General features: G+C 39.0%; 1 protein-coding gene across 1 annotated transcript; it reads left to right on the top strand.

Moving 5' to 3' along the window:
* Positions 1 to 3859: 3859 nt before the first annotated feature.
* On the top strand, positions 3860 to 12248 carry ZCCHC10 (zinc finger, CCHC domain containing 10; the record flags this gene model as incomplete). Its single annotated transcript, XM_009707844.1, has 3 exons — positions 3860 to 4021; positions 7664 to 7705; positions 11271 to 12248. Coding segments are annotated over 3 exons (472 nt in total), but the record flags the coding sequence as incomplete, so codon positions are not given.
* Positions 12249 to 13636: the final 1388 nt, after the last annotated feature.

The raw sequence follows: 13636 nt of genomic DNA, 5'->3' as shown, positions 1-13636 counted from the left end.
GGCAGGGGCAGGGGCGTCCCCCGTGAGTAGGAGCCATGGGTCCGAGCGCGTATCCGAGGGGATAGAGCCCCATCTTCGCAAGTGCTCCGCATCCGAGGCAGAGTGCTGCTCGTCTGTAAGAAAACTGCTCTAACTGCTCCAAAATACGGCTGGGGGGACCCGGGGAGTGACATGGTTGCAGTGAAATGATGAGAATGAACGCGGGACTGTGGAAAAGGAGACGATGTCTCCAAACTTTCCGTTTTCGTGCTAACGGTAGTTAGCAGCGTTTTGGGAAAAGGCTGCCTTACAGGTGGTGGCATGCCATAGTTTTCAGTGAAGTGTGTAAGACCTTATGATGCAGGTATTCAGTGATCTTCATTGTACGCTTTCAACAGTCAGATTAAGGAAAAATAAATTCTAGGTTCATGTTATGTTTACAGAACCATAAAAGAGATGGAAAAAAAAAAAGAAAAGAACATTTATTCATATATGGATATTGCATTACAGTTATTCTCACAATACTAAAGAGGTCTGAGTGCAAAACACTGAAATGAGGAAAAACCAACTTTTTCCTTGTTTATCTTAAGTACAGCAAATGCCTGTGTTCCACTCTCATGCAGTACTTGTGTTGGCTTTTCATTTGTTTGTTGGTTTGGGTTTGTTTGTTTTTTTCTTTTTCTTCCTTAGACTTTTATGTTTCAATTTTTGCAGTGCATTTGGGTCTTTTCAACTGATTATGAGAGTTGGATAGAATATGGATGGGTTCTGCCTTCCCTTGCCTCTTTCATTCTTTGGTATAATCTCTTTCCTATTTTCCAGTGGAAAGTAACTTGGAATTTCAAAGTAGTCATGGAATACTTGTTCTTTTAAGTTGCTATTTTATATGAGTCAAGGAATTATTTCTTACTTTTCTTGTTATGTCTCTATGTGCTTGATGGGTATATGCTGAATTATATATCTGCCAGCCTTTGCTTCTAGGTTGTGCTCACTGATCACTGTTAAAAGTTTATTTCAGTCTCATGCTTTTCATTAGTGTTAAAACTTGTTAGTGCTGCTATTGTATTCATAGAGCTGTAGTTATTGAGCCAGTCTGATCTGTTTTCTTGGCAATTACTTATCTTGCTTTTAGGGCTTAATCCTTATCTTTTTAGCTTGCCTAGAATTGTCTGCCCTGGTCATGCGAGTAGTACTAAAGTCCTGGAAATACTGAGTTATATTATTGTTGCTTTAAACTTCCATTCTATTCCTGTGGAGGCACGTCTGGGCTAGTTTGAGACAGAAAAACATTCACTTTTTTGGGCTTGTATGTTGATGAAGAGGAGGGAGTATTGTCATTCTGCTTACACGTAACTTCTGTGGCAGAGCCAGGAGTCCAAGGCAAGACAAAGGAAACCATTCAAAGACGTTGGTTTTTTTTGTTCGTTACTAGACATCATGCTTCCCGTTCAGGTCTGAGTTAATTGCGCAGCTTAGGTTGTAAGTTTAATTAATTTTCTAGTGCTGATTTAGATTAGTATTCCTAAGGTTAGACTATGAAGCCAAATACTCTTCGCATTGAAAAAGCAATGGATGTTCAAAACAAGATTCCCTTCAAGATCCAGTAGAACTGTCACAAAAGGTGATGGCTAGAGTTGAAGGAGAGGCAATTCACACCTTGCCTTGTGTCCTGGTTTTGACTAAGACAGGACCAGTTCTCCTTTCAGTAGACTTTCCTTCAGTTAAGTTTCTTCTGAGTAATGAACTGCTTTCTGAAGTTGACTACGTGTTTTTCAGACAGTGTCTGCTTTTAGAAGTGATAAGGCTTGATGTTTATAGTTGTTACCAAGGTAACGGTAGGACTGGTATGCAGAAAGGCCCATGTTTGTACTTATCCCTGTGGGAACCAAGGTCGCTGCTGGCTCTCTTACGGTTCACAAGTGAAAAGGCGTAAAAGGGTCACACTTGCGGGAAGGAGCAGATGGGACAGGTGACCAAGAACTGACCAACAAGGTATTCCATCCCATCCACGTCATACTCGGTATAAAGCTCAGGGATCACGGGGGTTGGCCCTCCTTTCATGGCCGGCATCCTTGTGGGGCACTGCTTGTTGTCCTGCCTCTCTGATCCTGATCCGTGCATTCCTGAATCTGGTTCCCATCTGCTGCTGTGTCCAGTCTGGGACATGCCAGTGCCCACCTTGCTGTGGCTCAGAATCCTGTGATCATCATTGGGAAGTTCAATATTGGTTTTGTATATTTTAAAATACTATTTCTATTATTGATATTAATATTATACTCTTTTTCATTGTTATTTTTTATTAAAGTTGTTCTAATTTTCCAACCCATAAATCTCTCTCCCTTTTCTCCTTTCCTTTGCCTTCTGAGGAAGGAAGGGGTTAATAGAGAGCATCTGTCATCTGCTTTAATTGCTAGCCCAGCCTTAAACTGTGATGTCTTGAAAGATGAAGCTCCTTTGAGAGAAAAATGCTCACTACTGCTCTATCACTTTGTGCTCTCTAAATACTAAATGAACAGTCTAGGAGCCTTCTCCTAGTTAAGCCAGGGCAGTTAATTCCAGACAGTTTAAATGGACTGGCCTTGAAAAATTAGTATTTTGATGTTTGGAAAAAATGATAGAAGGTGGAAGTAAGTTACAGCAGTTGCAGTGAACGGTACGGGAGCTACAAAGTCCTGATTTCAGCCCTGGCTCTAAAACTAATTTGTGATTCTGACCTTGAGTGAGTGACTTGATCGGTGTATGAGTTTCCTTATTTGTAAAGGAGGAGGCTGTCTGCGAGAAGATAGCAAAACAGCTTTTGCAAAGCTTCAGAATAGTGGCGTAAGAGCTAGCATATGAAAATAGGAGTTTTGTCTCTTAACTGACTTCTAAAAGTGATTGAAGGATTTTACCACAGTGTGAGAACTGAAATGTGGATGTAAAATGCTCACTAATACTTCAAGAGTTTGGGTGGTACAGAGTAGTAAGTGAAATCTTGCTTGATTTATGTTGCACAAGTGAGCAGGAACCTGATTGTTCTTATGATAAACCTTCTGCCAGGCTTCAATGGATCTTAGTAAATTCAAATAAGCTACAGCTAGGAGCATCTCTGGGAGTCCTAGGCTCTGTGAGATTTTGGCAGTTTGGTACTCGAGTGTTAAATTCTAGGAAATAAAGTTATCTGCTTTTTGCTAACAGCATTCTAAAACATAATTTCAATTATTTATCTGAAGCAAGCTAGAACCATGTGCAATTATCAGATAGCAACAAATTGTATATAGTGTAATCGTTCCCAATAACTATTGTACAATTATATCCTGTAATGCTAAAACCTGTGCCAATTAAGTTGATCAAAATGTGATTTTGGTGATAGGATTAATCTTTGTTCACTGACAGAGAATGGTCCTAGTAGTGTTTTTCAAAATGTTTAAGTTGTTTACAGTATCTAAAGGCGGGGGAAATTATAGAATCTTGAGAGTGGGGAGAGACTGCCAGTTAGGCTAAGCAGCAGCTGGTATAAAACTAAAAGTGAAATTCAGGTGCAGTTGATGGGTGTGTTGACAGTTGATGTCATTAGTTCAGCATTTGCTACTTTAGCAGAAGATGACCTAAACCGAAGCTCTGGAATAGAGGAAAAGTGTTGCTTTGTTCCCTTTCATAAACAGTTGATCCAAGAATGTTTTAATAAATGGAAATGTGTTTGCCTAAATTCTGTATGTATCTGATGTTACAGTTCGTGACCTGATTTAAGATAATAGCTAAAGGACCCATGAATGTCTGGTTTAATGATAACTACATATGCTGTTAAGAATCTACATGATAAAAAAGAAAAAAAAAAAGCTTTTTCAATAGGTAGAACAGACTTGGAATCAGTCACTTAAGCAATTCTGCATTTTTATAGGGAGGCAAACAAGCAGCATGTAAGATGTCAGAAATGTTTAGAATTTGGACACTGGACATATGAATGTACAGGGAAGAGAAAATACCTGCATAGACCTTCGAGGACAGCTCAATTAGCGAAAATTCTTAAAGAAAAAGAAAAGCGACTATTACTGCAACAAAGGTAAGACTGGCAGAATGAAAATGTCTAGTTTATTAATGGAAAGGTAATTTTGCATGTGAGTGGGAAAGATGGTGCCCTGGACCATTTTGTGTCATCTTTTCTTCCAGACTGTGTGATGCTTGCTTAATATTTGAGCCATTTTGTATGTTAGGTGGAATATGTACACTCGGGTCCCACAAAATTAAAATGTTGTTTGTTACCACCTGCCTGTCTGAAATACACTTAAAACTTTTTTGGCCTGTCTGAAACAAAAAAAGTGCACTAAGCCAAAGTTAAAATACTTGGAGCCTTTTTTGTAATGAAATACTGTTTCCTGAATTCCTTGGTTACTTGATTTCATATGTTTATGTGCCAGTACAAGCACGTTGGTGTGAAGGCTGTAAATGTATTTGTAACAAAGAAGCAATTCTTTCAGTTCTGTTTAGGTTTGCTGTGAGACTGTGCAGTTAAAACCTGGTCTTCTGGATATGATCTGATAGTGGATCTGTGCCAGCACAGCTCCTGTATGTTGCTCATTATGAGCTGTAATGGTTAAACAGGTGAATGAGAGTTGGATTATCAGGTGGTTTTAACTCTCAAGCATAAAGTAAAAACACCTCACTGAATGGCACAATTATTTCCCGTTTTTGACATCTGAGAAAGTGAAAGATACCTGCAGCTAAACAGAACAATCTAAACAAAACTCTGGATGTGTAATGTGATTTCCTTTCCACTTTGCTCTGAGTAGACTTTAATGCTTCCCCCAAGTTTAATAATTGTTTTAACAAGCAACTCCAGATGAGAAAGAGAAAAATTATGTAGCACATTAGTTTTCCATGGAATTTCTATGTATGAGGGTCTCCATTCTGCCATTGCAACTCAGATTTGGTTATGGTAGCTGGAAAGTTGTTGCCTCAGCCCCACTGAGGGACAGTGTCATTTACAGCCACTGCTGCTGAGGATTTGGAAACATACCCTCTGTCGCTGCCATGTGCAGCTCAGTATGTTGGCTGTAGGTCATTACTGCTGCCAGGATGCAAGTTATGGAAGAGTGTTCACACCTTGTGCTCTGTTATCTTAATGGGGAAAGAAAATGGGTGGTAACCTCTGGCAGAGAGTGCTGAAATACTGATTTAAGTGGAAGCCCATTAGCTTGTGTTAAGAGTGACATAAAATGTTCGATTTTGAAATTAATTTTGATCCAGTGAGTAATTCTGAAGCAATTGTAATCCCCTAGTATTGTAGATAAGAAATCAGGAGTGCTTAGGCTCTAAAACTTGCTCCATTTGGAGACAGAGTTTGGAAGAGTTTTTCAGAGAGTCAAGGCTTTTAAGACAAAGGTTGAGTTTAAGACTCCTTGTTCCTTTTCTGCCCTATTTCTCTTGAATTCTGCAGGTTAACATTGGAGGATAGTGAATTGAGGGTGAAATTGCTTGTTGCCTGGCCATTGTGCTTGAGTCTGTGTATGGGATAATTTTATATAGGAGTTACAGGACTGTCCAGCGTTTGTCATGAATGGAGTCTTTTGAGCTGTAAGTCTAACAGTCCACAGTGCGAAGGGTGTGTGGTGTGAAAAGTCATCTCAAAAGGAAGACTAAGTAATCCTTAGATGGGAACAGTTTTTAATCCTAGTTAAACTGGGCTGGATTTGTAGTGGTGTTCTAGTCATAAGCTCTCTGAATCTCCCTAGCTGTGCCATCAGGTATCCGGTTTCTCAGATGCCAGTGTTGCACTTTCAAGGATGAAGCTTATTCTTCATGGAAAGAACAACTTCCTAGGTCACACTCTTACTTTTCGTATAGCTTGTTATTTCTTGTCTGCAGAGAAGTTTGGCCTCCTACAGGTCTGCTTCAGAGTATTTGTATCATCATCTTTAAAGATCTAATAATGAATCATTAACCAGAAGGCAAACATAGTCTAATAAGGTTAATATTTACTTTTTGACAACCACGTACAAGATTTTTCAGAGTTAACTCACTTCAGCAGTTGTTCCAGGATCCTTCTATTTGCCCAGTGTTGATCCCACGATTCTGATGGACGTTACGGAGGTTTCGCTTACTGGCGTCAGCAGAGCCCACTGCTCGCCTGTCCCAGAGTAGGAGTTGGGAGGGGAGGAAGGGTGAGAAAATGCTTATTCCTTAGTGATGTTAGTGCATTGAACCACAGCCAGGGTGCCCAAGTCTTATGTATGGTTCTGAAGGCAGCGTGGTGCCACAGGGAGAACGACCAAGTGTCAGGATGCAGATGTGATCTGCGGGGCACTGACCGCTCTCAGGGGTGTAGGTCCACAGAGCAGTGAACTCCTATACTTGCCCATAGGTGAAACACTAGAGGGAGGCATAGACCTGTGCCACGGCAGGCCGGGTTGCTCACAGCCCGAATTAGGTCCCATCTTCTAAAACGTGCTTTGGGATTGAATTCTGTTTACTCACAGTGGCTTCTCTTACCTGTGAAACACCTGGTTACTTATGGTAAGGGTTTCAGGCCTTAATAATACAAATCTTAACAACATTCAGCAATACAGGAGGGATTATAATTTGGTTTGAAATTTCCAGATCTTCCTCTTCCCCACAGAAGACTCTGGGGAGTGTGGAAAACTCTTCTGTGTAATTATAATATTTTCATACCATATGTGTGACAATAAAAAATGGGGGAAAAAAATCTCATTTTTCTGGCATACAAATGGCACTGAGTACTTCTCTTGAAATACAGTATAGTTTACACTTCATGCTTTCTTGCTGCCCTTTTCTGGAGTCTTTATCAACACATACTGCTGTCTAATTTCTAAGTGAAATATATTTGCAGTTTTTACTTTAACATGGCTTCTAATAATAGGTTTCAGTTGAGGAAAAAGTATACTGGCTTATGAAAGAACGTATAACCTCCTCCTGTATCAGTGGCACATTAAGTATGTTGTAAGTATATAATGAGGGACTACCTTAATCACACATGTACGTTCCAGGTTGAATTATGTGCTATATATCTGCAATGGATTGAGAAGAGCATGTGAGTGGTAGATTTGACTGAAAGAATTTTATTTTCTTTAAAAAAAAAAAAAATCTAGAAGTGAAGACTATTTAGAAAAAACAAATAATCCCATAGTGTTTTGTTAAAAGAAACTTTTTTCTGTGTTATTTACCACTAAAACTTTCTGTGAGTGTATGAATACATGGGAATCTGAAAGACAAATAGCTAGAAAGCATTCATATAAGTAGATGGTTCTGTGTCTTTTTGTACTTGAAAGAAATGCATAGTGAAGGCTACCGGCTAATTCAGTATTTTACCATTTGTTTCAGTCAATCCAGTTATTGCTAAATACGGTTATACAGAACTTTTTTTGTATCCTTTTCTGCCATGCCTTTCCCATCCCAAAACGTTGTCCGTATAATATGAAGAAAAGAGTAAAGAAGAGTGTAAAGCATACTTAACACAGAAAATTAGAGGTGAATTGCTGCTTTTTTTTTCTTTCCTGATTTGTAGGTATTGTTGTTTTTCTGGTTTGAATAGTGACTGAAAATAGATGCCAAATGAACTTTGGGCGGTGCGGCTCTCTGCCAGTGGGATACCAGTTTTCTAATATTAAACTCAGTTCCACTGTGCTGCTATTGATTTAATTTTCCTACTGCATTAATCAAAGCCATTGTTTTTTCCCCCCTTAATTAGTGCTGGAGAAAGTACTGCAGAAAGGAAGACCAAGAAAAAAAGGTATGTGGGGAACGATGACAAATTGTGCAACTGTTTCAGTGTGTGATCTTGCACCGGGTATTGCGGCACGCAATTTGGAAGGCGTGTGTGGGGAACATCAACATTGCAAATACAGTTTTGATTTTACTGATTTTAGCCTCTTACAGGCATTTGTGTGTCAGACATTTGGAGAATTTCTACTCCTCCCTGTTCAAAACCTCTAAATTCTTTGTCCTGTGCTTTTCTCCCTACTGCTTGTCATATCTCTATGTGATCTTGCTTTAATAATAAAAATCTTCCTATTTCTGCCTCAAAGTTCATCAAGTGTATTTTAAACAATTGCTCGAGAATGGCATACTGTTTTCTAGTCTGTAATTGCTCCACCTACACATCTTGGCTCTTCCTTTTGTTGTTTCCATTCCCTTCTCATAGCAGCTGTCTCTCTCTGAAGCTTTGTCTAGAGAATGAAATAAAACATCTAAAAAAAAAAAAACCAAACCCAAAAACCAACCCAAAACAACCCCCAACCCCAAAACCAAACAAAACCCCCTTGATCCCGGACCAAGCCAAAATCCAGGAAATAAACCTGCCCCCCGCCCCAAGTACTAATTTGAGCCAAGAACTCTTTTGACGTAATTTCTGCTTCACTTTGCATTAACGTTTGCTTGGCAATTTGCTTCTGTCTTTATTAGCAACCCATTTCAGGAACAGCTAGGACCCTGGCTGTAACGCTCCTGCTGATTTTGTTGTGAGTTTTACTTATGGGGGATGTCTGTACAGTAATAGCTTTATTATCTCTTTGCATTTAGTTGACTGTTCTCTGTCTCTAAATCTGATCTTCTGAAAATAGTTTTTGGAAGATTTTTAAAGACTAGGCCTTTTGCTTGGTGTGGCAGTCATTAAATAAGTCACAGCAGTTTTTTAAAACATGCTTTTATTTTAGGCTATCGTGTGGAATGTGGCTTTATTGGAAGGCTTCTTCTTGTCTCCGTTCTACTATCAGAATATGTTTTGCCAAAGGCTCCTTTCTCAGTAGTGTCCATTTGTTGTTGGAGTTACTTAGGACTAGTGAGATCACAAATTAACTGATTTCTCAACAGTGTAGTTCAGATGCTCTTCCTGCCTCAGCTTTCTCTTATGGTGCAATCTTCTATTTGGCATAATGATTTTCAGAGTATTTGATGTCTAAACCAAAATTAAAAAAGTAAAAGCATTTATGGGGGAGGAGGTGGTTTGGTCATTTTTTTTTTCCTTAAAATTTTAAAGCTCTTCTATGTTTGAATTGTTAGCCTGTTTTTATGCAAGCACTGAATTCATCGATATAAATTTCTTTCCTGATAGTTTGCTATTTGTATCTTTGTTACGATGCAGGAAGAATTAAATGCGGAAAATTCTGCAAAGGGTTATCATTGAATAGATAAGTTCCAGATTTAAAAAAAAAGCAAGCAGAAGTTAGGGTTCTGGCAGTAGTGAGCACTAACCTTTTACATAGTGCATGTTTGTTTTGATATAAACAGTAATAAGTAAGCTACAGGCTTAACCAGAAAAACAGGAACAGGCAAACCAGCTGTCGTACAATCTTGTGACCTCAGGTGACACAGAGCTGTCTTCTGGGTGTGTGTTGGCTTCACTGTTCCCATGCGGCATGCTTTGGTTCTTAACTGGAAGCCCACTTTATGCTTGGATCACATATAAATCTGTCTGAAGGGTAGAATCATGTCTTAATTCACTTGTTTCTTCGAGCACCCAGCTGTGATTGTGCCCAAAATTATAGATTTAAGTAGCATGTTTAAAATCACCTGGGGTTGTTAGAGGATTGCAATAGAATTAGAAAGGACAAAAAGTCTCAAGAGAATGGTGATAGCATTTGTTACAAAATGCAGCAGTTCTTCCGCTGTTGGTGCATAGAATCATACAAGATACTAACACTTGAAAACTTGTTTTGAGGAGGAGGAATGTTTGTCCGCTGCAGAAATTTTGTACTTTTCCGGTGGTGTAGTAGATCCAAAAATCTCAGATCTACCAATCTATAGCATCTGGATTGTCACATTACCTAATTAGGACAAGGTGAAGTAGATGAATTTTACTTGCTCCCATCTCCATTCTCCTGCTGTAACTACCAACAGCATCACCTGAAAACAAATATCTGCTTGTTTATTCTCTCATAGATCTAGCTATTGCTTTCATCTTGGAGAAGCAGTATTAAGTATTACATTCTGATATTTCTGTGAGTGCGTTTCAGATTATAACCTAAATATCAGAGGTCCATGGACTGCTTCTATGGATCGTGTGAAAGGTGATGAGGAAAAGAAAGTTCAATCAAAGTTAATAATTCAGGGGATCCTCTGACTGATTCTTCTCCATATAAATGGGTCTGCACATCTAATGAAGCTGTTCAGATTGAAACTACTAGTCCCATTTTTTGGTTTTCCTCATCTTAAGACTAGTTTTTCACAAACAACAAGTCTGTGTTTAACCAGCCCTTATGGATTTATCTTTAATAGACAGCCACTGTGTCTGCATGCACTGAGATGACAGATTACAGGTGTATTATAAAAACTTCAGTGGCTCATAGCTTTACACATGCATCCAGATTTGTCAGCTGACATGACCATGGCTGGTATGATGAAAAAACATAACTTTTTCTCCAATAACCTTAACATAGGCATTTCCTGAGTTGTTATATTTAACCAAACCCTCTGAAAAAAGCTACTACATTGATTTTTCTATTGGAAATAAGATTCTGCGTTATTATTTCTAGCATTTTCGCATACTGTTTGGTTGACTTGGTGGGGAAGGAGGTGAATTAGTACCTTTACACTTTGGAGAAAGATATATGGGAGAATTTAATTGTACTTTCTTGGAATTCATGTTTCCTTACTTAATCAGAGATGTTGATCTTGAGAACAACAGCCTCAGTAAGGGCTTAATATGGAAAAAAAACAACCTGCAGAGGATACAGAAATCCACTTTGCTATGTTCATAATTCTACCTTTATCTTGGACTGCTTCCACCCCTTCTCCTCCACTTTGGAAACATAAGGATCCTGTAGTGGCACGTAATTTGGGTTCTTTTGCCGGGAGTCATCTAAGAACAGTTTCCGTTGAGTACAGTTCTGACATTTGTGAAATCACTGATGAAACTTCCACCGACTTTTACATTGCCAAAATTTCACTCCTTATTACAGTGGTGTGCTAGGGAACTGATCTTTGTTATTTTTTCCCCAACGCTTCAGTAGTACAGGACATTCATGCTTCTCCTGCAGCCTTGTTCTTCTGTTAGCCAAGTCAGTAAAGACATTCGTCATTACTGTGAACAACATCCTTGCCAGCTTTCAAACGTAACCTTTTTCTGTAGTCCAGTTTTGGCTTACTTCATGTACGTGGTGTCATTCTGTGTTGCTCAAATGGCCAAAATGCATTCATTCAGAACTGGGGGGATGGGGCGGCAGACAGGAATTTGTCAGGCCTGGAAATTTTCAGACCAAATAATTGATCTTTGGTTTATAACACAGTATAAAGAACACTGTGTAATGAGTGCTGTCTTTAGCAGGCCTGTTCTCATCTGTGTATTTGTTTTCTTTCAGATCAAAAAGTGTGACCAGTTCCAGCAGCAGTAGCAGTGCCAGTTCGGCTAGTGATTCCTCATCGGACAGTGAAGATTCTTCTACCTCTTCTTCTGATGATGATAGTGACAGTGATGAGAGCTCCTCTACTTCCTCATCTTCTCCATCCTCAAGTAGTACTTCCTCTTCTTCAGAGTTTGAATCGGATTCTAGTTCCTCCAGCAGTAGCAGCAGCAGCACAGACAGTAGTTCTGATGATGAGCCACCAAAGAAAAAGAAGAAGAAATAGTGTGGTACAGTGTAGAACTGTTGTTTAGTGAATGATAACACTCTTCAAAGATGTTTTGAGCACATGGTTGCCAAACAGTTTAACTGGTCAACATTTCTACTGCTAAAACTTTCTAAATGTTTTGCATAGTTGTTCATAGGACATGAAAGGTATTAAATGGCATGTGAGACTTACTGAAAGAGTATTTTTGTGGTTTATCCTTTTATGGAAAACTTTACTTTTTTAGTTTGAAAATCTATCATCAGATTTGTTTATATGAGCTAAGGTCCAGTAACCTGGATGTTTACATGCTGGAAAGCAAAAGCTTTTTATTGCAGATCATGCTGTGCGTCATATGCTACTACTCTCTTTATGACAGCTTCACGTACATTTAGAAAATCCTCTAAAGTATTAGAAGCAAAAGTTTTACACTGCTGGCTGTAGAGTACTGTCATTGTTGAAACTGAATGCACAATGTTGCACACAGAGGGCCTTCCATCTCACTGTTAACAAATGTATTATATGCTGCTGAGCTTTTTTTCTGATGGCTTTTCCTGATGCTTCCAGGTCGAGTCTTAACTGCAACATAAAACTTTAAATAGTGTTCATTTGTTAATGATCAATATTGTACTTGTACAGAGGCTTTAGTCTTTTCGACTTGCCTGTTTCCTTAGCTCATGTATTTGTAGTATTTTCTGAGACAGTGTCTCTTGCAGCAGTGTCTGTGTAAGAAAGAGGAGCAGTGCACAGTGAAAGAGTTATGACTGATGCTGCTTAGGAGTTTCATCTTTGTGCCTTTTTTTGTAAATTAAATGTATCCTAGTGAGAGAAGGGCTTGAGTGGGTGTTTTTCAGAACTCCATTAGCTTTCCATACAAAATTATGGTCAGTAAAACCAGAGAAATAATAGTAACAAACAAAAATGGGCACTATTTTCAAGGAGAGAGGAAAAAGGCTATTTTAACTGGATGCTCAGTAACAAAAGGAGTCGCCTTTAAATAGAGGTCCCAAAGGAAAGTGTTTCCCTTTTGATATTTTTGCAAAAAATTGTTGTGTAGTGCAAGATTACCAATCCATGTTGTTGGGCACATGGTGACTGGCATTATAGTCTGCAGTGTAATCAGTCCATTATTTTTATGTAATAGTGTGCACATGTCTGTGAAAATCTGGCATGGGAGAAGCAATTTAGTGCAAAAAAAAACCCCACCAAAAGAAAAATCCAAACGTACTGCAGAACAAGTATTGCTGGTTGCTAATTGAAAGTTATTTGTTCTTTTGGTGGATTGAAGCAGTTGGCATTAGTATTTTAATTTGTGATGCAATCTCCTAAATTTCTTATCATTGGAGTGCCCTTTTTTAGGGAGGGGGCATCACGTGTGGAAGAATTCTTAAATATCTTGGTTTAGGTAAAATATAGTGACTAAACTATTTTTTATATTTTTATGGAGAAAGTAGTGTGTATAATTACTTTTGAATAAACTGTGCTTATTTAAATGTTTGAAAATATGTATGTTGTGTGTTTTAGTCTGTAACCATTACTGTGTTTCACAGAACACTCTGCAGACTGTAAATAAAATTACCAGAAAATTGTTGAAGTCTTTTTGAGTGACTGTGCCACTTAATGGGAGAAGTTAATAAATTATTAAGCAGTAGTTGCTAAGTTCATGCTTAGTGCAAATCCAAATGTAAGTGATACCATAGTAGTTAAGTGTGTGTGTAAAAGCCCTTTGGATTATAGGACTTTTAATATAGTGCAGGGTTTAGGGCCATCTCAGCAGCTCCAGCAAGCTCTGCATGATGAGTGAAGCAGGCGTGGTGGTGAGCTTGCTGCTGTGACCTCTTCATTGTATGGGGACAGCTGGAAGAGGGGTGTGGAGGTCCTGTGCTATGAAGCATATATAGGGTTTAGTTTGGGTAGCGGCAGCGTGGATGTGAAGGAGGACTGTGGTGAGGAACAGGCGGTCACTCAGAAGGGAGAGGATGGGGATCGAGGCTCAACTGCCTTTGCCATCCCGTTAAGACCACGTTGTACGTTGTACGTTCGTTTCTTTAATGCTGCTGGTGTTTTTGTGTAGGTAGTTTCGTCAGAAGTGCGTTGCTTCACACAAGTACGTTACTGC

Source organism: Cariama cristata, unplaced genomic scaffold (assembly GCF_000690535.1).
Source record: "Cariama cristata isolate BGI_N322 unplaced genomic scaffold, ASM69053v1 scaffold6689, whole genome shotgun sequence".
Taxonomy (NCBI): domain Eukaryota; kingdom Metazoa; phylum Chordata; class Aves; order Cariamiformes; family Cariamidae; genus Cariama; species Cariama cristata.
This window is presented reverse-complemented; position numbering and strand designations above follow the sequence as displayed.